At 38.7% G+C, this 24,291-nt stretch overlaps 1 protein-coding gene across 1 annotated transcript; it reads right to left on the bottom strand.

The window, feature by feature from the left end:
• Positions 1 to 13,865: 13,865 nt before the first annotated feature.
• Positions 13,866 to 24,085, bottom strand: LOC127948370 (ATP-dependent RNA helicase DHX58). The gene is made up of 12 exons (XM_052544801.1): positions 23,961 to 24,085; positions 23,349 to 23,522; positions 23,054 to 23,258; positions 22,244 to 22,434; positions 21,908 to 22,021; positions 21,666 to 21,798; positions 21,401 to 21,586; positions 16,572 to 16,819; positions 16,091 to 16,402; positions 15,785 to 15,975; positions 14,872 to 14,965; positions 13,866 to 14,743 (listed from the first exon to the last, which is right to left on the bottom strand). Exons 1-12 carry the CDS (start codon positions 23,970 to 23,972, stop codon positions 14,552 to 14,554), a joined length of 2,052 nt encoding a protein of 683 aa, XP_052400761.1. The 5' UTR covers positions 23,973 to 24,085; the 3' UTR covers positions 13,866 to 14,551.
• Between the last annotated feature and the right edge of the window lie 206 nt (positions 24,086 to 24,291).

Genomic DNA, 24,291 nt, shown 5'->3' with positions numbered 1-24,291 from the left:
ACTATGCAATGATTTGTATACATTTCCAGAAAACGTTATGTAAATCAGGCAAATGTCATGAACCTCAGTGAAAAACCTCCAAAATACTGATTATAGGAATAAACTGGGAAGTTTGGTGTGTGTAAACCTTTAAGTATTGTTATTGTTGTAGTGTAAAAACATGAAATTTAAATGTGTATTTTAGATGTTTTCTTTCTACTAGTCTGAAAGAAGACATGGAAGCAAAATTACCAGTTCATGAAAAAAAAGGTTTTGGCTGTAGTGTCTTGCCATAAAAGCAGACAGTCTGTGCTCCTACTGCACTCAAAATGAGGTGGAAACAGAACTACAATTCTTGGCATCAGGGCCTAATTACACACATTAGAGACTCTTTCACTTTCCTTACTATTACAAAGACTTTCTTTGCCAAACACACATGATAAAAATCACCCACTTAGGCTGTCTGACCATTAAATCACAGTTTTTGTTTTTGTGTCTAAGGAATGGATTTATCCTAAATAAAACATGTAATGGAAAATGTACATTTATTATTATTGGCTAACACACACACACACACACACACACACACATATATATATATATATATATATATATATATATATATATATATATATATATATATATATATATATATATATACACAGTCATGGCCAAAAATATTGGCACCCTTGGTAAATATGATTAAAAAAGGCTGTGAAAATTAATCTACATTGTTAATCCTTTTGATTTTTTTATTTAAAAAATTCACAAAACTGCATCCTTTCATTGAATAATAAGAATTTAAAATGGAGGGGAAATATAATTATGAAATTAATGTTTTTCTCAAATACTCATTGGACATAAAAATATTGGCACCCCTAGAAATTCTTATGAGTAAAATATCTCTGAAGTATATTCCCATTCATATTTACAATTTTGAGCACTCCAGCATGATTATAAACATGAAATCATCCAGCTCTGGCTTCCTGTTTCACAGAAATATAAAGAGGATGGAAAAAAAATCCCAAATTCCCTCAATCATCCATCACAATGAGAAAAAACAAAGAATGTATTTCTGATGTGCAGCAAAAGACTATTGAGCTTTTTTTCACCACAAATTAGTGGACTGGCTTTAAGAAAAGAGCTAGAGCAGTGAAAATTCCTATTTTCACCATCAGGGCGATGTTGTGGGTCTATATTTCTGCTGGAGGTCCTGGACATCTTGTTTAGATACATGGCATCATTGATTCTATCAAATACCAACAGATTAAAAATTAGTAAGTGACTGACTAGATATCTGTTAGATATCTTATTATCGGCCATGTTTGGATCTTCCAACCGTACAATAACCCAAACACATACCTCAAAAACAACACAGAAATGGTTCACTGAGCTCAAAACCATTCCAGTCCTCTGACCTGAACCCTACAGGAAAATGAGAGGAGTGAACTGAAGAGGAGAAGCTGGGAATCTGAAGGGTCTGGAGTGATTCTGGATGAAGGAATGGTCTCTGATCTCTTGTCAGGTGTTCTCTAACCTCATCAGGCTTTATAGGAGAACATTTAGACCTGTTAAACTGGCAAATGGAAGTTTCAAAAAGTATTAAATAAAAGACCAAAAGGATTAACAATGCAGATTAATTTTCACAGCCTTCTTTGATCATATTTACCAAGGGTGCCGATATTTTCAGCCATGACTCTGTATATGTGTGTGCGTGTGTGTGTGTGTGTGTGTGTGTATATATTTAATTTTATACATAAATTATTTATAAAACTCTAAATTATAGTTTAAAAGCTTCCACTAAAATCAATCAGAATCAAGTATATGTTGTATAGAAAGTGATGTCAAACTCAGAAAACAAATTAGAAGATGGATATCAAGTTGACTCATCAATCCTCACACAAAAACTTATTATACATGTTATACATGTACATATAGCCTACATGTGTCATCATGAGAATTCGTTTTTATCATGTCAATAAAGCTTCTTTGAAAATGTAACCTGCCGGGATCCATTTGCCTGGTGTGAGAGACTGTAGGCACTAGAGAGTAAATACTTTAAACACATTTGACTCTGGTAATGAAGTAGATGAAGAGCATTTGGTTTGTAATTTGTTCTGGAGAGCTGTCATCAAGCCCAGTAGACTCCAGTCCATTAATTTCATTCAGTGTGTGGATCTTAACTATTTTGTATTCAATCAATAAACCATTAAGGTGTACAGAGTGTAATTGAAAAGTCACCTTCACACCCAAATGAAAATCTCATGAATGAATATACAGCTCCCGTTCAGCTCACTTTCGAAAATCACATCATTTCTTTGATTGGCTTGATATGATGTGCAACACATGTCAAAGTGGTATGAAAGTCCATCAATACTGTGATAATGCCAGCAGCGTTTTGTGAAAACACATTATAATTCAGTAGATATAGTTCATTCTCTCAAAGCAATTTTTATTCCCTGAAATTCAATATATTATTTCTCAACTGATTTATCTTTCAGGTCACTAATTGAACAAAGGCCACCTATCCTCATTTCCAAGGACCCACTCGGATCACTTTGAGAAATTTGATATTTCAAATCTTATATTTTATTTAAATATATTATATAAATAATAACTATATGATTACATGAATTATGGGCTTGTTTAAAACAAAACAAACTGAATAGCTCTGAAATGGCATTTGTCTGTAATTGCTGATCTATTTGTCGGACAATCACTCATCTGATGGGCTTTACCAGTTATAATATTGTAGCTGTGAGTGTTGATACTGATGTCTCTTTAGGGTGAATATAAGTGAAGTATCTGATGCGATGTGATGATGGAGAGGCTCTTAAAATGACCCAGAGCAGGGGATGGAGTCTGAACGTCACCTAGGGATGATGTGCTTTTATTGAGATACTCAAACGATAAGAGTCCTTGACTGGAGGTCTGGAGAGGCACAGCTGAGTGGCTTTACCTAATCCACCCACACAAAAAACACATTTCAACTCTATAGCACATCAACACTAAATAAACTGACACTTACATGCACACAGACATTCACACTGGTCACATATGGACTTGCATGCAAAAACATTCACTGAAAAGACATGCATTCATACACAGTTGCATCAACAAAATCGTTTTCTCATCGATTAATTTCATACAGGCAGCTGAAGTACCATATAGATGTATGATCCAAATGTGCAAACTGAATATAGTTGGTTGTGAACACTGTATCACAAATTTAGCTAAACGCCAATGATTTTTAAAACTACTGTATGTACGTTTTTACACTGAAATATCAGTTTCAAAATCATTCTAACTGTAGTGTATACTGATTGAATGACTTTTGTTTCTAAAAGAAGTTTTACAATATCTTATAGCTAACTCTTCTGTAGACTTTTCACTCAATGGCAAGCTTTAGTCTGGAAAGTTTAATGTTGGCACTCCATAAACATATGTCCCTGCTTTCCACCAACAAGATGCCTGCAAAAAAACATCTGATTTTAGAACTAAATTCTGAATGATTCAAAAAATAAAAATGAAAAATGTTTAAATGCCATGCACGCACCAGTACGGTAAATGCAATCAGCACCCATTCATGCATTTAAAACATGGATGCTAGTACAATCATCTAACATTTCACCTGAATCATCCTCTTCATAGACTTTCAAACTCTTAAGGACTCCTGCTATATCAACAAAACACACAAAGCATTCATAAGAAATGAACCGGGTCCAAACTCAGGGCTGATATGATCAGCGGGCCAGGGAAAACCACTTCCTCTCACTGCTCTCCAATCACTGCAGCCACTCCTTATGACTGGGAAATCATGGAATAATATCAGGACTGGATCCTCCGAGCCACTTGATTGCCAACCCATTAGGAAGTGTGCCAGTCTGAGGGTCTTGTCATTACCTAAACTCACCATTGAACAATGAAACATCCAGACCCACCTGCAACACATTTAACCCATTATGCATTAATGCTGATTTTGTTGCCAAAGATCTGTGGATAGTTTATGAACTTTTGTTTGGCATATAGCATGCAGTATCATTTCTAATTATTGCCCCACAGTAATATTGCAGCACTAGATGCACTATAGAAACTAGTCATCCCAACCTAATTTCATTCCTTAATCCTCTCTCCCTATCATTCTCTCGGGTTTTCATTTTCAATCTAAATGTCCCAGAAAAGCTGTAATCCTCCACCGCTCAGTTGATTGAAAAGCAGCGGAGGCACACTGACGTTAACGGTTTGTTGACACAAGCAGTTGCTCTGGGTCACACTTAAAACTCTGGTCACAAGAGGTGGAGCAAGTTCCTTCATGCAACAAAAATACAAATTTAAACAAACCAATCTCAAGAAATTGGATTACATTGTGATTTTAACTACTGAAGCACTGAAAAATTAAGATAAAGTGAACATAAATAAAATACTTACATTTTGGGGTAAGTTTTTTACAATTCTTTTTTAGTTATTGCTTTTATTTAAAAAGCATGCATTCATTTAATCAAAAGTGATTGTAAAACATTTTGTTACAAAAGATATCTATCCTGAAGAAACAAGAGATCGGTTTCCACAAAATAATTAATAATCGTGACACTAAAACCTGGAGTAATGGCTTCTTAATATTCAGCTTTGCTATCACAGGAATAAATAACATCTTAAAATCATTTCAAATGGAAAATAATTATTTTAAATTATAACAATATTTCACCATATTACTTTCACATGATTACAAAATCTTGACTAATGTCCGTTTTATGATGGTGTTAGGTTATAACAACAACACTCCTTGTACTCGACATTAATTTATACCGTTTAGAGTTACAGAAGTTATGTTATATTTAAATAAAAATCCTTCCCAGGGAAATGAGGGGAAATTATATAAAAGTTTTAAATAAAATGCATAAAAAACAGAGTTACAGACTGCAATTATTTCCAGTCTCTCTACATATCACTTTATTGTTTTTCCTGACTGAGAGGACATATATTTAAATATGGAGAACTTGGATTGTGTGGAGTTTTGTGGAGGTGTAGTGACCAGCGGGCAGTGTGGAGTAGAGCTGGGGTGGAAGTGGGCAGCTTTGAGCCAGAAGCCACTGAAAGAAACACTGGTCTACTTGTTAACATGAGAGTAGCCAGTTGAAATGCTCTGGCCTTTCAGAGAAACTTCTTTCTTTTCTTCTCTCGACAGCCGTTGAAAAACTGATATTTTTCTCTATTCATTCATCTTGCCATCTATCTCTCCAAGGCTCTGCACAACCCCAGCACACCTTCCCTCCCCCTGTGTCACTTGTTTCTCAGTCCTTTCCTGTCCTTTTAGTGGCTTACATCGGCTAGTGAAGGTTACCTATGCCTGCAGGCCAGTGTGCGTAATGTGTCAGTGTGTTTGAGACAGAGAAAAAGCATGTGTGTGTGTGTGTCACTCCGTTTGCAGCTACATGAATAGCCATTTCCCACCAGAGCAAACCCACTTTCCCAACACCCACCTTACACATGAATCCCAGCAGGAGCACACACAAAATTAGACTGACTGCAGCAGACAAAAAAAAAAAAAGTAATTAAAATACATTATCACAGATTCTCTGAGGTGATCACTATGGTAGCCTACACGAACGACAGGCCTTTCAATTCATATTTACACACTGTAAAATCAATTTCTATTGTAATGATGAAAAATGTCATGCAAGATCTAATCTAGCTCCAGAAAACTCAGTCTGGCTAATTAGAAGTGAAACGTCTTTTAATGTGTATTTATTCTTAATTATTAAAAGAGTTGACTGTCTTATAAATTATTCACCACAATATATGAATAATGATGCTAAGAACTGTCATTTAAACATATCCCATTGTTTGTACTTAGTTATTTATCAATTAGCGAGCCTAGCTTACTTTAGCATAGCACTATTTTAATTACTTAGAACAAGAAATCACAGTAACGCCACATATTTTATCAGAAATTGAGGAAGAGGAGAAGAGGGGTGGGGCGGGTTAGGATTTTACACAACATTGACTCACCATCAATCACATGCAAAGCAAAGAAATGAATGACAGCATGAGGAAAGAGAGCAGTGATATCTCACACTAGGCAGACAGACATTGTACATCAGGTCGACAAAATCACTGATAATTGGGATTGGAATGTTTGCTTGATTATAAACATTTCAGTGTGATTGCAAATCACTTTTTGACTGTTTCTATATGGGTCGTCATGCGGGTGGACTATAAAATTACCTTACTTACACTCCAATTCAAAAGTTTGGGGTCAGTACATCTCTTTAGCGGAATTATCAACAGTCATTGCTCCAGTCTTCAGTGTTACATGATCACTCAAATTTCAGGCTGCAAAGGGGGGTTATTCTTTTCTATAACCACTATATGTATGTATGTATGTATGTGTATATATATATATATATATATATATATATATATATATATATATTTATTAGGGGTGTAACGGTTCACAAAATTCACGGTTCGGTTCGATACGATACACTGATGTCACAGTTCGGTTCAGTACGTTTCGGTACGGTTCGGTACGTTTTAGATACATCAAAAATAAGAACATCTCAATTTTTCAGAATGCCGCAAGCGCACCACGGGTCATGTGACAAGAACTAACCAATCAGCTTCATCCTTTCCCGTAACAACGTTGAAAGCTCAGCCAAGATGAAGGAACAGCTGATCATAGTTTTATATGGATTGCAATTTTGAAATAAATTTAGTAGCAGAGCTAGCCTACTGCAAGCGATTTTTAGAGCTGCAAATCCATTTATCCTTTGCTGAAATTTCTGCGTCTTCATGGAGAGAGCACGTCATGGTAACGTCATTAGCAAAGGCAGACCCCTCAGGGGCGCAACTGCCCGAGCGCTTTGGAAAGGAGCAGAAAGACGCGCCTAGCGTTTTCCACGCGTTTTTAGGTGCGATGTGTGAACGGCCCCTAAGGCGCTCGCTCACTCAGCACGCGCTGAAGACTCGTTGCAAAATGTCTAATGCATTTAACAGACCAGAAATAGAAGATCCTCCAATAACCAACAGGTCTGGTGTTTGGGTGCACTTTGGATTCCCTGTAAGCTATAATGGTGATGATAGAATGAATGGTAAATAGTAAAGTCTCATATCCGCGGCTATAACGTAAATGAAGCCTACCAATCGCTGCAGTGTCTTTTTGTGACGATGTGTGTGTAGGAAAACACAAGGAGAGGGTAAGATCCAATTGCTGGTATTTATTGCACAAAAAGGGAATACAAAATAAACAGTCCAAGGAGACAAACAAAACAAAAGAAGGAACCGGATGAAACGGTACGGGAACTCGGAAGAACGAGAAGGTAAGGGGAAGTCTTGGGAGACGAGAACATAGGTACACAGACGGTAAGGACTCCATACAAACAACAGAGAAGGGCAACTATTTATAAGGAGACTAAAGACAAAGGATTGTCTGCACCTGTGCGCTTAATTGGGGTGCAATTACTGTGAAGACAGGACCAGACTGGAGGAATTAAAGTGCCTATGGTGAAGTGCCTAAGGAGAAGTGAGCTCACTAGGGAACACCCAGGAAAACAGAGACTGACAGCGTGACATTACCCCCTCCCCTACGGAGCAGCTACCAGCTGCTCCACCTGAAACCCAGGAAAACCCAACAGAAAAAGAGGTAGGAGGGAGGTGGAGTGGCGGCGGACTAGGGGGAGGGACAGAGGGTCAGAACACAGAGACAGTAGAACCAGATAGAATGGGAAGACAAAGACAGGACAACCAGGTAAAATGGAAAGACAGAGACGGAACAACCAGGTGAAATGGAAAGACAGAGGCAGGAGAGGTGTAACACAAAACAAGGAGTCCAGGAGGGTAGTGGACCGGCGGATGATCAGGGGGAGGGACGGAGGGCCAGGTCAAAAGAAGGAAATGGACAGAAAGCACAAGAAACAAAAACACAAAAACATGGGTCCATAAAGGACATCACGTGATGCCCACCCGGGCGGAGCGGAACACCACCACGTCCCTGTAGTCGGCCCAACGGGAGGACGAAGATCACCGGTGACTTGACTCAGTCCTTGAAGATCACCGGTGACTTGACTCAGTCCTCGAAGATCACCGGTGATTAGCCTTGTCTCTGGAAAGTCCATGGTACCTAGTCCTGACTCTGGAAGGTCATCAGTGACTAGCCCTGACTCTGGAGAGTTCGCTGGAACCTGACTCGACTCTGGAGAGTTCGCTGGAAACTGACTCGACTCTGGAGAGTTCGCTGGAACCTGACTCGACTCTGGAAGGTCAACAGGAACTAGCCCTGACTCTGGAGGGTCCATGACCATCTGACTCGACTCTGGAGGGTCAACCCGGAAACTGACTCAACTCTGGAAAGTCAACGGGCACCTGACTTGACTTGGGAAGGCCAACAGGAATCTGACTTGATTCAGGAGGAACAACTGGAACAAGACTCGACTCTGGATGGTCAACAGGAACTAGCCCTGACTCCTGAGGGTCAACGGTAACTAACTCTGACTCTGGAAGGTCGACGGTGACTAACCCTGACTCTGGAGGGTCCATGAACACCTGACTCAACGCAGGAGGGTCAACCGAGAACTGACTCAACTCTGGAAAGTCAATGGGCACCTGACTTGACTTGGGAAGGTCAACAGGAATCTGACTTGATTCAGGAGGATCAACTGGAACATGACTCGACTCTGGATGGTCAACAGGAACTAGCCCTGACTCTAGAGGGTCAACGGTAACTAACCCTGACTCTGGAAGGTCGACGGTGACTAACCCTGACTCTGGAGGGTCCATGACCATCTGACTCGACTCTGGAGGGTCAACCGGAAACTGATTCAACTCTGGAAAGTCAACGGGCACCTGACTTGACTCAGGAAGGTCAACAGGAATCTGACTTGGGCACCGCCTCGGCCTCCGGAACAGCATCGGGCACCGCCTCGGCCTCCAGAACAGCATCGGGCACCGCCTCGGCCTCCAGAACAGCAATGGACACTGCCTCGGCATCGGGCACCACCTCGACCTCCGGAACAGCATCGGGCACCCCCTTGGCCTCCGGAACAGCTTCAGGCACCACCTCGGGAACGGCCTTGGGCACCGCCTCGGCCTTCAGAACAGCAACGGACACTGCCTCGGCATCGGGCACCCCGTCGGCCTCCGGAACGGCCTCGGGCACCGCCTCGAGAATGTCCTCCTGGACGTCAGCGGACCGCTCGGGAACGTCATCCTGGATGGCAGCGGCCCGCTCGGGAACGTCCTCCTGGACGGCAGCGGCCCGTTCTGGAATGTTCTCCGGGCTTTGAGGAATGGTAGACACCTGTCTCCTCCTCCTCTGCCCTCTATGATGGCGAGTAGGTGGCACCTTGTCTGGAGACTCAGGCGTTGAGTCGGCCATCTTGTGCTGAGGCGCTGGGCTGGCGGCCATCTTGTGCTGTGGCGCTGGGCTGGCGGCCATTTTGTGCTGTGGCGCTGGGTTGGCGGCCATCTTGTGCTGTGGCGCTGGGCTGGCGGCCATATCATGCTGTGGCTCTGAGCTGGCGGCCATCTTGTGCTGTGGAGCTGGGCTGGCGACCAACTTGGGCGGTGGCTCTGGACTGGCGGCCATCCTACCGGAAGAGACAGAAGTGGCTGGGGTATCCCACGGAAGCCGATGCTGCAGGTAGCACACAAACTGAAATGTGTTCAACTGATCGAGTTCCTCCTGAGAAACCGGGTCATCCAGTCCAGAGTTAAAATAGGCCTTAAGGGCTGCATCATTGTAGCCCATGCCCTCTGCCAGGGACCAAAACACCAGTGCCATGGCACCCACTTCATTGCCCTCTTGGAGGAAAGAGGTCAACCTTAAATATTTATTCCTCCGCTCCACGTGGTTGGGGAGGAGACACGAAAAGACATACCGCTGGATCTCTGTTGATGGAGTCCTTCTGTGACGATGTGTGTGTAGGAAAAAACAAGGAGAGGGTAAGATCCAATTGCTGGTATTTATTGCACAAAAAGGGAATACAAAATAAACAGTCCAAGGAGACAAACAAAACAAAAGAAGGAACCGGATGAAACGGTACGGGAACTCGGAAGAACGAGAAGGTACGGGGAAGTCTCGGGAGACGAGAACATAGGTACACAGACGGTAAGGACTCCATACAAACACTGGCCAAAAATTATGGCATTCTGTTTGGTGCCAAATTAAACTTGACTTCTTTGTACAATACATTTGTCTATGTCTACTGTTGTTTAATTTGTGTTGTCCTCCCTGACATGTGTTCAACTGAGTTTTATTCTTTATACGCTACTGCTCACAGTAAACTTCAGTGGATTTTACAGATATCCGGGTAAACAAATATAATATTTAGAATTTTTGTAATGAGTTCCCACCAGCTTTCTGAATATAACGAGTTCAAATATTAAAGATGAATTCATCGAAAAGATTTAGAAAACCCATTATTAAAACAATCTAAACATGATACAAACAGAATCCCATACACTCTATTTAAATACTGATAATTTTCTTTACTATGACTTTAATGTGACTTTTTATCAATTTAATACATCTTGCCGAATAAAAGTAATCATTTCCTTGTTGTGCTTGTTAATCAAATGCCAAATGTTTTTACTTTGAAGTCATTCATAAAAAGGTAATAACTTGTGAAACAAATGTATTTTTTTCATCACAAAATCTTACATGTTTTCACCCAATGGGTTCAGTCGGGAACATAATGGCACCTTTTCACAATCCAATCAACCCTGATGCATATAATCAAGTCACGTCCTAAATATTTGAATTTTGAAAGACATTATGTTCAATGGGTATATCTTCAACCAAGATATTGAGTGAATGTGTTTGTGCAGTTTGGATTGCACGTGTTGTCCAAACATAAATGAAAGCACTGAGTGTGTTGTTTTTTCAATATTACACATTGTCTCGCAATATCTCTCTCACACACACACACACACACACACAGTCAGAAACACGCATGCTAACACACACCTGGCTGTTTGTGGAGAGCTGGCCTGCACAAAAGCCAGATAGAGGTTGATTGAACACAGCAGATGTGAAATTACCCATAGCCCATTTGGGCCAATTTCCTTGTCCTTTACTGGCTGTTACTGGCTATCTGAAGAGAGTCAACACATCCATTCAGTCTCTACACAGACTGTTCTCTGCCTCTAGCCTCTCTTGTTCGACGCTGTAAAAAAAAAAACAATCCCAGTCTACCTGATCATTAATGCACAGCTTCTTCTAGGAGAAAATAGGAGCCTATTAACTATAGAATAGGGAGAATAAAAGAAAACAAGATTGACAGGGTGTTTTTCATATAAGCCAGAAAGAGATGGACAAAAGGAGGAGGAAGGGAGGGAGAGACAAAGCGAGCAGGACAGACAGAGAGACTGAAGGAAGGAAAGGTGGATAGACAGTGTGACTGTGCCGAAAATGACAGACACACACTGCACATTGTAGACAAATAAACGATGGCTCAGGTTTCTTCTTTCCTTTGCCTTCTTAAAAGAATAGTCACCTCATTATTGACTCGCCCTCATGCTGTTTTTCATTCTGTAGAGCACGAAACGAGCAATTTCACACTTCATAGTCCATTGAATCTACAAAAAGGACAAAACACAAACAAAAAAAAGTCCAAATGTTGTTTGAGAAACAGACTCAAATTTAAATTATTACTTATTCATATTATTATTATTTATTTAGACTCTGTAAAGCAATCTTGAGTTTTGAAAAGGTGCTATATAAATAAAAAATACATATTTTTAATACAAATAATGAATCAGTGAGTCGGGTCTTTTCAAAACGACACCAACAGTTGATCATTTAAGTTCAAATCTCATCATAATAAAGAACTATTCTGGGTTCCCCCAAGAACCTATTATAAGAACTTTTTTGTTTTCTTTCAATAATCAAAAGTAGCACATGAGTCTTAAACCACTTTATGTGGTTCTTTTAGGATCTTCAAAGATTACTATGATCTGAAAAAGACATGTTTACATTCTTCAGAATTCACTTTTTGAGCTGCAAGAAATAAAAGCAGAAAAAGAGTTTGGAACAACATAAAAATAAGTGACAATTTTCATTTTTGGGTGAGCTTTTCCTTTAATCACTCACTACAGTCCCTCATTGCCTTTTTTATAATAAACTATATACAGGTTCAGCGTATTGTTATTGTGGTCAGATGTTTATATATGGAGTGAAAAACTGTCTTTATATGTTTCTGAATTGGTCAGCTCTTGCATTCGAGCATGAGTAATTAAAGACCATGTTTAACTACAACAAAATGAGGAAAGGAATTTTGGAAATCTAGATTTACTTTACGAGACGAGTCCGTATTTACATTCAAAGCTGTTTTATAATCCTTTTGAAGTGACCATAACTATCTGTTGGGTAAGAGCTTTCATAACATTTGGTTTCGATTACAGTCTTTGTTGGACTAAGAGGAATGTCTCTCAGTCTCTAGATGTGTGCTGAGTCATTTTGAACTGTCAGTGGGAGGAATATTTGGTTTGGCCTTCTTGGGGGAGTCCATTCATCCATCATCTCTTTTGCACATGGGACTCTATGAACACACACACACACACACACACACACACAGACAGTCAGACAGAGGAAGCTCTAGAGAGTGACTTACACAAACAGACTTAAACACACCTAGTATGAACCCTGCTGACATGATTAATCCTGTCTGATAAAGCAAGTCCAGGACTGAACACACAACAACAACAACATCTGTGCCGTGTGTGCTTATGTACATGGTGTAGTGTTGTCTGACCTGTAGTGTTTCTGACCAATAGCTTTTGCTAGACTCTGTGATCTCTCCTCATGTTCGCATCTGCATTCAACTGTCTGACATGGCTAACTGAAATACTTAATTCTGATTAGTCAGTAGCAGCATTCAGTGGTCAAATATTATTGTACACTAAACTGTATATTGGGCCGCTGCTCCATCAACAATCTGGAGGCCTACACAGAGCTAGCTATAATAACACATCTCTTTCCTCTCACATAATAATGTCCATTTGTTTGATTAAGACCGCAAGTTACATTCATGCACAAGTGATGTACTCACAGAAAGCAAAAAATATAGGCATGATGAGAAAATCAATATGCTAAATAAAGGAAGACTGAGTTAAAGGTACGTATATACATCTGTGATTCAGCTCGTCATTTCTGTCTGACAGAATTTTAGCTTTGACTTTGAATGACCTTGCTAAAGTCTGTGTAGGGCCTAAATGTGCAGCATGTGTATGTGTGTGTGATTTGTTCTGTGGGCATTGTGTGTGTTGGTTTAATTGTGTGCTGTGGGCGTTGCTGAGGCACTGATCCATGCAAAGCCACACTGGCACAACACTACCCTTTATGTCATCCCCAGGCCTATGGATCTGGCTCTCTTTTGCTTTGGTTACATTTAACATTACAATACAACATGAATCTTTATTCAAAGTTTGTCCTCCATTTTATTTGCAGATACTGTACTTATTTACTAATTGCCATCCAGTTAGTTTTGAACCCACTTGCAGACTGAAAAAGAACACAAGGCTAAGGAAGATGAACCATGAACATAATAGATATTGACTTTTATAATGACAAGTGTCTCTTACTTCCTTCTCAACTTACTCGTTTGACTTATAGCACAGGAACTAAAAGCTCAAACATACCAAAGAGTGTTTAAACAAGGCAAATCGCATGTGCAAATGACTAATTAACTAAGGAAAACTAACAACAATTAACGCGAACGGAAAGCAAGACTGCTTGGCGCCATCTAGTGGTTGAAACTATGTACTATCAAAAATCAATCAGAAACTCCCCCTTTTTAAATATATGTATGACTGTAGACTTTCCTCACACACAGGTTCATAATACTAAGTATCCACTTGAGTAGCAACTATAAGGAAGAAAATACATCAAATACAGTGCATAATTGTTTTATTATATCTTTTTGAAAAATCATATATTATAGATATGATATACAGACTCATGTGGTTATGCAGAAAATTTAAAAAAGGTCAGAAAAGCATGCGTTAGACGCATTATCCTTTTATGTTTGGTGAGAAACATATATTAAGTGCTATTAACAAACTTTAAATGAAGACTCACAGATTTTGAAATGTGTTCATATTTCTCCTCGTTAAATTAATATATGTAAATGTTCAAGCAAGCTGAAAGCGAGGGCCATTAAGAACTTCAGATACATTTAGAGACATATTGCACAGTAATATCAACAATAACTAATAATCTGAGCAGCAGAGTCCTGATCCCAGAGGAGGACACCGGAATAATCAATGAGATTAATAAAAATACCATCACAACACACACACTTTTTTCAGACAAAAGCAAACGAAACTCTCACATGATAGAAACTACGAAGTAAACACTACAATTTAAAAACATTATTTAAGTACAGCCAAGATGGATAATCAGCATAATGAGAATGGATCATGGTATACTCATGATGCTAAGAAGTTTGGAACTAACAGCAATCAATGGCCACTTGCAATACCTCCATGACCTACAAGAAGAAAACCACTGGTACAGATGTGCTGACTGTAGACAGAGAAAACTGTGACAGTGTTTTAACTGAGTTTAAATGACGTGTCAGTCGTTTAAGTTTAGGTTAGGGAAACGGCTGCTCAAGTCCTCAAGAAAGTCGAGCTCTTTCACCTGGAACTCGACATCCTTCCACTGCTTGGGAGTGGATTTGCCTCCAGGAGTCTTCAAGGAAAAGCTTTTTATATTTAAGCAGGGGAGTATTACCACCCTCCTGAACTTCATCTCCATTCCCCAATCCTGAGAAAGAGAGACATAGCGATGAAGAAATGTAGCTCACTATTCTTAAGGACTTCTTCCTGTGTTTAGTTGGATACATTCATAATACAACATCACCTATTCTTGTTTTTTTCGAACACAATCTATACCTTTCCACATTTGTTGCAGTTGATAACCCGTCCAGGCTCCCAATCTTCAAAGCTCCTCTCCAGAAAGACCTGCCTTCCTTTTTTATAATGCCTCCTATGAAACAGAATTGTTTTTGATCATGGTAGGGATCATTGACTTCATTTATTTTCTGTCCTATAAACTATCAATCAAACCCTTTTTGCAAGCATATTTTGATTTTATACATTATTAATTTATTATATTTTGGTTTAGACATTTAGTATGTCTATTATAAATGGTTTTGCCAAATATCTTACTGTAATAGCACAAAATGTGCTTTTAAGAATATAAGATAAATGCCACTACCATTTAAAAGTTTGGAGGCAGTAAGATTTTATAAAATTAATTAATTATATATAAAAATATATATATACCTTTAATACTTTTATTTAGCAAGGATGCATTAAATTCATCCAAGTGACAGTAAAGATTTTTATAATGTTACAAAAGTTTCTACTTCAAATAAATGTTGTTCTTTTGAACTTTCAACAGTGAATCCTGAAAATAATAAATGTATCACAGCGTCCACAAAAATAGGAAGCAGCACAACTGTTTGCAACATTGATAATAATGAGCATATTAGCATGAGTTCTGAAGGATCATGTGACACTGAAAACTGTAATGATGCTGAAAATTTAACTTTGCCATCACATGACTAAGTTAAATTTGAAAACAGAATCAAATAGATGATGTAATTTTAAATTATATTTCACAATATTACTGCATTTATTGTATATTTGATACAATAATTACAGCCTTGGTGAGCATAAGAGACTTTCAAAATCAACTGAATGACCCCAAAATTTTGAATGGTAGTGTACTGTATTTCATGAAACATTTTTCAGCAGTATTAAATGTCTGTTTGGTCTGTGACACTGACTGTGATGAACTCACACAAACTCAGGGTTGATGTTGACATGGTGTGTATTTTCTATTTTTCTTAAATCTTCTCCACTGCAGACAGGCAAGAAGCATCCTCTGCATTGAAACTGAGCCTGAACAGGACTATAGCGTTGCTTTCGGTCATCCTTCTTCTTCTCGGCCTGGATTCGAATCAGAACAGCGATTTGTTGGAGCTCGCTTATCTGACAGCAATAAAGAAACAGAAATATGACCTTACGGTAAAATGTGAAGGCAATGGAATTTGAATACTTCAAGTTTTTCTATCATTTGACATGAATGCAGAAATTAATTGCAAACCTTGTGTCTAAACTCTCTGGGACTCATTTGCTGCACTTGGTCAATAGCTTTTGCCGTCAGACTTTCTAGATACTCATTGGTGAGTTCCCTGCGTAGTTCCCGCCCACCTTCTTCAGCCACCACTGAATAGACGCTGTTCACAGCTCGAGCCCGCCCAGTGGCCTGCTGCTGAGCGATCTCATTGGTCAACAGCCCGTAACGTACAACTAAGTTGCATTCTGGAATATCAAGCCCTTCCTCAGCTACGCTGGTGGAGATGAGGAGGTTGAGGATTCCAGTTCGAAAATGTTTTATGGTGTCCTTCTGTTCATTCTAAAAACAAACACAAAAAAGCAGACAGAAATAGGAAGCAGAGGAAGTTATAACCAAACTCAGAATTAGTCCGTTTTTAGTCTGTATTTACTGCACATTAGACGTTTTTCTTCAAGTAAACATGACTTTTTAGGGAAACCATTTGAGATGTTTTCTTGTGTGAAAGTACCTGGGTCATGTGATTTGCACCTGTACCCGCTCCAGTGAGAATGCCAGCCCTGATGTTGACCCTCTGCAGTGCAGGTTTGGTGTTCACCCAGTCATAAAGACAACGGGTGCCCCTGCGGGTCTTTGAGAAGAGGATACCACGAGAGTTTTTATCACTAAACTCATCCAGCAATGTGCGTTCCAAACGGGCCAGTTTGGGGTTTTCGTAGCAGGCAGTCGATGCCAGCTGTTTCAGCTCCAGGCGATTCTCTGAGCAGAAACAGAAGAGCCGGATTATATCTGCTAATAACAGAGATCTTCAAATTTTGCTCTCAACAAAGACTTGACCAATACAGGGATAGTAATAGGAATATGACCAAATATAACTGAGATTTATAAGCAGAAAGCTAATTTATCAATGAATAATGACTTTAATTTCAGCCTGTTTCCCTCAAAAAGTTATCGTATGACTTCACAAGACTTGGATATAGCGAAAAATCAAGTTGACTACAATTATGGTGTTTTTTTTTTTGCACTGATTATAAAATTCTGGTCAATAATTATTTTTATAATATAGTAGACCAATGAATTCTATTAACAATCTATACAATTTAGCCCAAATAACTTAAAATAAAACTAAAATCAATGGTTTTAAATCCTACATGTAACTATAGACATCACAAAATTATAAATTACAGCATTTTTTTTGTACAGTATTATTTTGATAAATTATAGCTATTTCTTAATAATTTTGAGTGTTAGATGACAGAAAGGTAATCTAAATGTAACAGCAGGGTATGTGAGCAGGCACCAAGTACATATATTTATGGTCACACACTTTATTTTAATGTCTAATTCTCAATATTAACAAATCATTAAATAGTAGTAGTAGTAGCCCTTTATTGTCACTGGTCACAGGTACCAGCGACCTCTCCATAGCCCCTTACACACTGCCATTCCGGCAAATACACGGGTAAAGTGTTCCGGCAATTGTTCCCGGGTCGCTAGATTTGGCACTTTCACACTGCCAGTGTTGACCCGGTATATGTGCGTGCTTTCACACACAACCCTTGAAGATCCCATAACGACACGTGACATCAGCGCGTGACATGTAATGTACGAGTCGACAACGCTAGGCACATTATACTTTCACTGAAGCAAGCGAACGATCTCGGCGTCAGAGCGGAAAGTGAGTAACTAACTGATCTCTGCTTCATTACAGTTTGCACATACATATAATTGCTTAGATCTGGCTTTTGTTCACACACAGGGGCGGACTGGCCATCTGTGTGATCTGGAGAATCACAGAATGGCCGGTGCTCCAGGACGGCCGGCGGGCCAGCCCACCACCCACCACGCGTGCAGCCATCACCTGTTTTCTTTCCCCCCGCTAATCTGTTTTACACTCCAGTACTGCAGGTGGCAGCAATGCACCTTTAAGTTGGATGCCAGCTGCACTGGCCGTGGCCACCAAGTGAGGAGAATAAAAAGTGGAAGAGTAGGAAGAAATGAACAGCAAAGACGTTAACATTAGATAGAAGATGCATAGAAACAAACAAACAATATGCATAACGCGGCCGTGGGTAAAAAACGGAAAGAAAAGGGTGGGGCTGAGAAGGCGAGAGAAAAAATTACATACTGAAGCCGCTAAATTTCCCAAACTAACCGAAATATATAGCAATATTTTCCAGAAGCATCACCTCACAGTTAAATATTAGCAGCAGTGAAGTGAGCTAGACAGGTATGCACAACATGCCACCAGTGATGATGAGGGACAGAAAGATGAGCGGGTTCCACAGGCAGATCCAGATCCAAGTAAGGAACATGAGAGGAGAAAGAGTGTTACTTGTTGGGATGATGTTAGGAAGTGATATTCAGGTTGCTACATTTTCAGCTAAACTTCAACATTTTAGCTGTAAAATGTCACATGCAGTAGCTAATATTAAGAAATATGTTGTGCTTTTACTTTTAAAAATGTTGGTAACATTACAGTAAATGCTTACAAACTTTGAAGATTTTGAATACAGAAGCTACATTTGTAATGGTGTATTTTCATTTAGATGTGGTATTATTATCTGTGCAGTAAGATTAATTACTCAATGAATTAGGATTATTAAGTAATACATTTATTTTATAATGTTATAACAGCATATTATATAAACTATTCCATGCTATCTTGGAATAAAACCTGTTTAAAAAAAAAAAAAAAAAAAAAAAATCCATTCCATCGTTGTTTATTCAGGTTGAGCTTAGACCAAGACCAGAGAAAGACACCCACTCCAGCTCAACATCTAGTCAACATCAGTGCTATTGCTATAATTTGGATGGTATGGTATCATGAGCCACAATTAAAGTCTTGTGACACTCATGCCATGCGTTATTGTTGTTTTTGTCGAGTTTACGAGTGCCGATTGCTTTGGGCCGGGCCTAGTCAAAGTCCAGGGCTGTTTTTTAGTCCCAGTCTGTCCCTGTTCACAAAGCGCTCATCCCGGGTTGAACCCGGCAATGTTACTAGGTCCCCAACCCGGGTTCAATGCGGGAATCAATCCCGGGACGTGGTTGCTTTCACACAGAAGGTGACCTGGCAATGTTCCGGCAATATGCCGGGTGCGACGTGCAGTGTGAAAGGGGCTCATGTGACTTTTGCCTCAAACTCCTGATTTGCTGCTTATTATTAGTCATTAATCTGTGCTTAATTAGTACTAATAAACAGCCAATATGTTAATAATAGGCATGATAATAAGCAATTAGTTAATAGTGAGAATTGGTACCTATACTAAAGTTTTACCTTATAAATACATTTAAATATATAATATCACCAGATATATACCTAATACTGATGAGAAAAACAAATAAAAAAATAAAAACAAAAAATAATTGTAAAATTGTCCCATAACCCATGTGGTGTCATTATTTTTGAAACTTAACAGCCCCTCAACTAAAGGCTTCCACTGTATGGTAAAATAGCATGCAAAATTTATCCCGTTATTATTATTATTTGCGTGTGTGTGTGTGTGTGAAATCAAAGTCATACAAGTTTGTAACAACACTGAGGTCAGTAAATGATTTTAACTGTCCCTTTAACCCCTTAACTGTAACTCACATCTTTGAACATTGACTTTGTAGTGCACAACCCAAACTTAAATTTGTATAATTCATGAACTAAAATATATTGTAACATGATATTGATGTACCATTTTCATGGTAATGCAATGTCCGATTTTAAAATGGGTTTTAAGGGATGAATTTTGAGATTTTAAGTTTTCAGTCGATTTATAATTTCTGATGATTTCTAAAATGTGATAGAGAAAAAGGCAACAGAGAAGTTTTTTTTTTTTTAAACAAAGGTCAAACCTCCAGTTACAGTGGGGATCGAAAGTTTGGACACCCTTTGCAGGTTCTGTGAAAATGCGAGTAATTTTCAAAAAATAAGAGAGATCATACTAAATTCATGTTATATTTTATTTAGTACTGTCCTGAGTAAGATATTGTATATAAAAGATATTGACATTTAGTCCACAAGACAAAAAAAATGCTGAAATTATTAAAATAACCCCACTCAAAAGTTTGGGAACCCTTGGTTCTTAGTACTGTGTGCTGTTACCTGATGATCCTCGACTGTCTTTCTGTTTTGTGATGGTTGTCCATGAGTCCCTTGTTTGTTCTGAACAGTTAAACTGAGCAGCGTTCTTCAGAAAAATCGTTAAGGTCCTGAAGATTCTTCAGTTTTCCAGCATCTTTGCATATTTGAACCCTTTCCAGCAGTGACTGTATGATTTTGAGATACATCTTATCACACTGAGGACTATTGAGGGACTCAAACAAAACTATTTAAAAAGATTCAAACGTTCACTGATGCTCCAGAAGGAAACAAGATGCATTAAGAGCTGGGGGTGAAAACTTTTGAACACGATGAAGATGGCCAAATTTGTCTTATTTTGTTGAAATATTTTTTTTTTCCATTTAGTTCTGCCCTTCGTAAGCAACAGAAGATACTTGTATGTTTCCCGGTACACAAATTAAGTACAATTTACCTTGATCTTCAAATTCCAAAAGTATTCACCCCCCAGCTCTTAATGCATCTTGTTTCTTTCTGGAGCATCAGTGAATGTTTGAATCTTTTTAAATAGTTTTGTTTGAGTCCCTCAATAGTCCTCAGTGTGATAAGATGTATCTCAAAATCATAAAGTCATTGCTAGAAAGGATTCAAATATGCAAAGATGCTGGAAAACTGAAGAATCTTCAGGACCTTAACGATTTTTCTGAAGAACGCTGCTCAGTTTAACTGTTCAGAACAAACAAGGGACTCATGCACAACCATCACAAAACAGAAAGACAGTCGAGGATCATCAGGTAACAGCACACAGTATTAAGAACCAAGGGTTCCCAAACTTTTGAGTGGGGTTATTTTAATAATTTCAGCAATTTTTTTGTCTTGTGGACTAAATGTTAATATCTTTTATGTACAATATCTTACTCAGGACAGTACTAAATAAAAAATAACAGGCATTTAGTATGATCTCTCTTATTTTTTGAAAATTACTCGTATTTTCACAGATACTGCAAGGGGTGCCCAAACTTTCGATCCCCACTGTATAATTTAGATTTTTGAGGGTGCACTCTTGTCATACATTAATCGATTACTTTTCCTACATAATTTTTAACAAAAAGTATTGGTAAAATATATATTTGGGAGTCTTAGACCTTTCCAACGATATATAGTTTGTCAAGATTAGATTAGATTTAATTGTAATATAGTGAAGTAAATGTAGGCGTCCCACAGGGTGGACAGGTGACAGTTAACAGGTTAAGAGAATCACAACAGTCATCAGCACAGTAAACAGTCCATACCATCAAAAAGTCCCTGGAGAAAGATGTCTGTTCCATCCAACAGTTTGGTTTTCTTTGAACTGTAGAACTCGTCTAAACCCTGGAACGCGTCCACCATGCGAACCGTGTCATTAATGAGAAGAGCGTCGTTGTATTGCCGCAGGTGCAAAGCACACTGAGCAATCAGTCTGTTCTCTTTCTGTACACCTGACACACAAACACACCAGCAAATCAAGTCATGTCTTTGCCGGGGATTTACAATGTACAACTTACAAGTGTCAATAACCTGCTTTTTCGAGTTCCACCACATCAGCTTCATATTCCTGGGTGCCCATCTCTCGCAGGCTGCGACTCACTATTGATGGCATAAACTCATGAATCATCGACATCATTGCCTTTAAGTGGTCGCCAAATGGATCCTGTTGCATACAAACAAACATATACACACACACACACACACTCATTAGTCTTGAATATTTAAGCAGTTGTATAGAATCACACAATCTGAAAGCACACAGAGGAAAGTACCAGAGCTCTTTTTTCAACAATATCATATTGCTTTTTGGGTCTAGGGACGACTTTCTGCAGCACTGGTTTAAAACTCTTGGTGGACACAATTACTGAGTCCAGATTGGCACAGATCTGAGAACGAGAGAGACAAAAGAGATTCTTTCACTAGTTCACAGCACTAAATTAAATGAGTTTTCAATTGACCTGATGTTTCTGTGTGTATTAATGTCCATTATGGGTCCATATACAGTCTGATATTAAATCTTTGGTGTGATTGTGGGAAAACATGACTTTAATTTTTTATTTTATTTTTTAGCTTCATTACACAGTCTTATTGTGTACATTTAAACACACCTGCAGTACATGTTCAACAGCCTTATCCAGTTTCCTATTTCCTCCTGTACCAGGTGATGCTGTGAGACCCAAAATCTGAGGCAGATTCCCTTCTTTTCTTAATTTCTTTTCAACATAGCGGCCCATAATCTTATTATAGACGCTCTCCTTTTGTGTATGGTGACATTCGTCTATTACCAGCAGGGTAAAGTCTGAATAGAGACGAATGAAGGGTATTGTAAAATGCATATTAGTACGACATCATGTTTTCGACACAAAACTTTTACAAAAATCAATTATATGAAGTAGTCAGTGAATGGAAATGCTTAACCTTCATGTTATTGTCTGCTTTAGAAGATCAAAATAAATATTGAGCTGTTCTAAGTGTAATCCTTTTCTGTAAGGTTTCCAACCTCAAAAATGTTTCAAACCATTGTTTGTGTCATTTCGGAATTTTACAGCAATTAACCTTAGCATCAAAATTAAATATACTAAATATTTATGTATAACAAACAAATAAATAAATAAACTATACCAGAATGGGTAAAGGGGTTGCAGATTTAGCTTAAATAAAGCTGTCGCTTAGAAGGTGCTACTTGGTTTGTAGCTACCGACTTATATTTTTGGGTTAATAATTAGTAAATAATAGTTCAAATAAGTTAATCAAAAGTCTCTTATCATAGTTCTTACATCAATAAAGCATGGGAATTGTTCCTCTAATACTTGCAAATAGCCAATAGCCAGTGGAAAAAGAAAAAGTTTACATTCGTGTGCTGTGAGTTGTTGTAAGGCATTATATATCATGGTGTGTCATGAGGAATCATCTGTTACCAGACAGCTCCACGTGTTTTTCCTCCTCCGTGTTAATCAGGGCATTCTCCAAGATCTGAGCCGTGCATATGACCAGGTCTGAGGCCTTGACTAGACGCCCAAAAAAGTCTTTCTCATTACTGTCCCCACTGATGGCTGTTATATGGTATCTTCTCTCGAGATAAGGCTTGAATTCTTTTGCAAAGTGCTGGTCAACTAGATGCACCTGAGAACAATGGATATGAAAACTCAATGTGTAAATCTAAATACAATTAGAGTAATAAGCCAGAGTGATAAAGCACTAATCTGACTTTACCTTGTTGACCAGAACTGCCACTTTGGCATTGGCTGTGGTCTCCAGGTGCTTCTGAGTGACATAAACCGCAGCACGGGTTTTTCCTCCACCGGTGGGCAGCCAGATGATGCTGTTCTCCCCTCGGAGTGCTGCCTGCACCACCTCTTCCTGGTACGGTCTAAGATTGAAGTCCATCTACAATAAAAAAGTCAGAAGAAAAAGGTGCAATAATAACAGGTATTTACATTGTCATAAATGATCAGTATTCATGAAACACATCAGTTTTGTCACCACACATGGTTTGACTGAAATGACAGACACATTTCCTGAAAATAATAATGCACGAGATTAGTCATTTTCTGGGCTGCCAGCAAATGCTAGGTTACCAACACTCTTCAAATGATCTTCTTTTGTGTTCAACAGAACAGAGAAACACAGGTTTGCAAATGGATGACAAAATTTTGGTCCTGGTGCTTTAATCATAATAATGAATCTTTAAATAATTATTCCATGTTAAAAATGTCAAAGCTACTAATTTACTTAGGGTTTTAAATTGAAAGACGATAAAGAACTGTAAACGAAGATCAAATAACTATCTGAACAGATCAGTATTGTGTCAGTATGTTCACTCACCTGTGTTGCCATTACTGTAGCGGTCCCGTCTGAGAGGCTGAACCTCCTCTGGTCTTTAAAACGGTCTCTTTTTGAGTCTGCTGAGCTGAGAAATGAAACCGAAAACAGAGAGAGGGCCCGACTAGGGGAGATGAATGACATACAACAAAATAGGGGCCAAATTCAATGACAACAGGCATCTGTGGACTGTTAGTATAAGAAATAAAATAAACTTTTTTTTTATTTGTTGTTTGCGTCAGTTGTTATCAGAGGCTTGTTTTTCTATGATTGCACCTTGGCACAACAGTGATGTGGACTGAAACATAATTTGATTCGTAAATGTAGAGAGCAG

Source organism: Carassius gibelio, chromosome A3 (genome assembly GCF_023724105.1).
Source record: "Carassius gibelio isolate Cgi1373 ecotype wild population from Czech Republic chromosome A3, carGib1.2-hapl.c, whole genome shotgun sequence".
Taxonomy (NCBI): domain Eukaryota; kingdom Metazoa; phylum Chordata; class Actinopteri; order Cypriniformes; family Cyprinidae; genus Carassius; species Carassius gibelio.
Note: the sequence above shows the minus strand (reverse complement) of the source record. Positions and strands in the feature narration are given on the sequence as shown.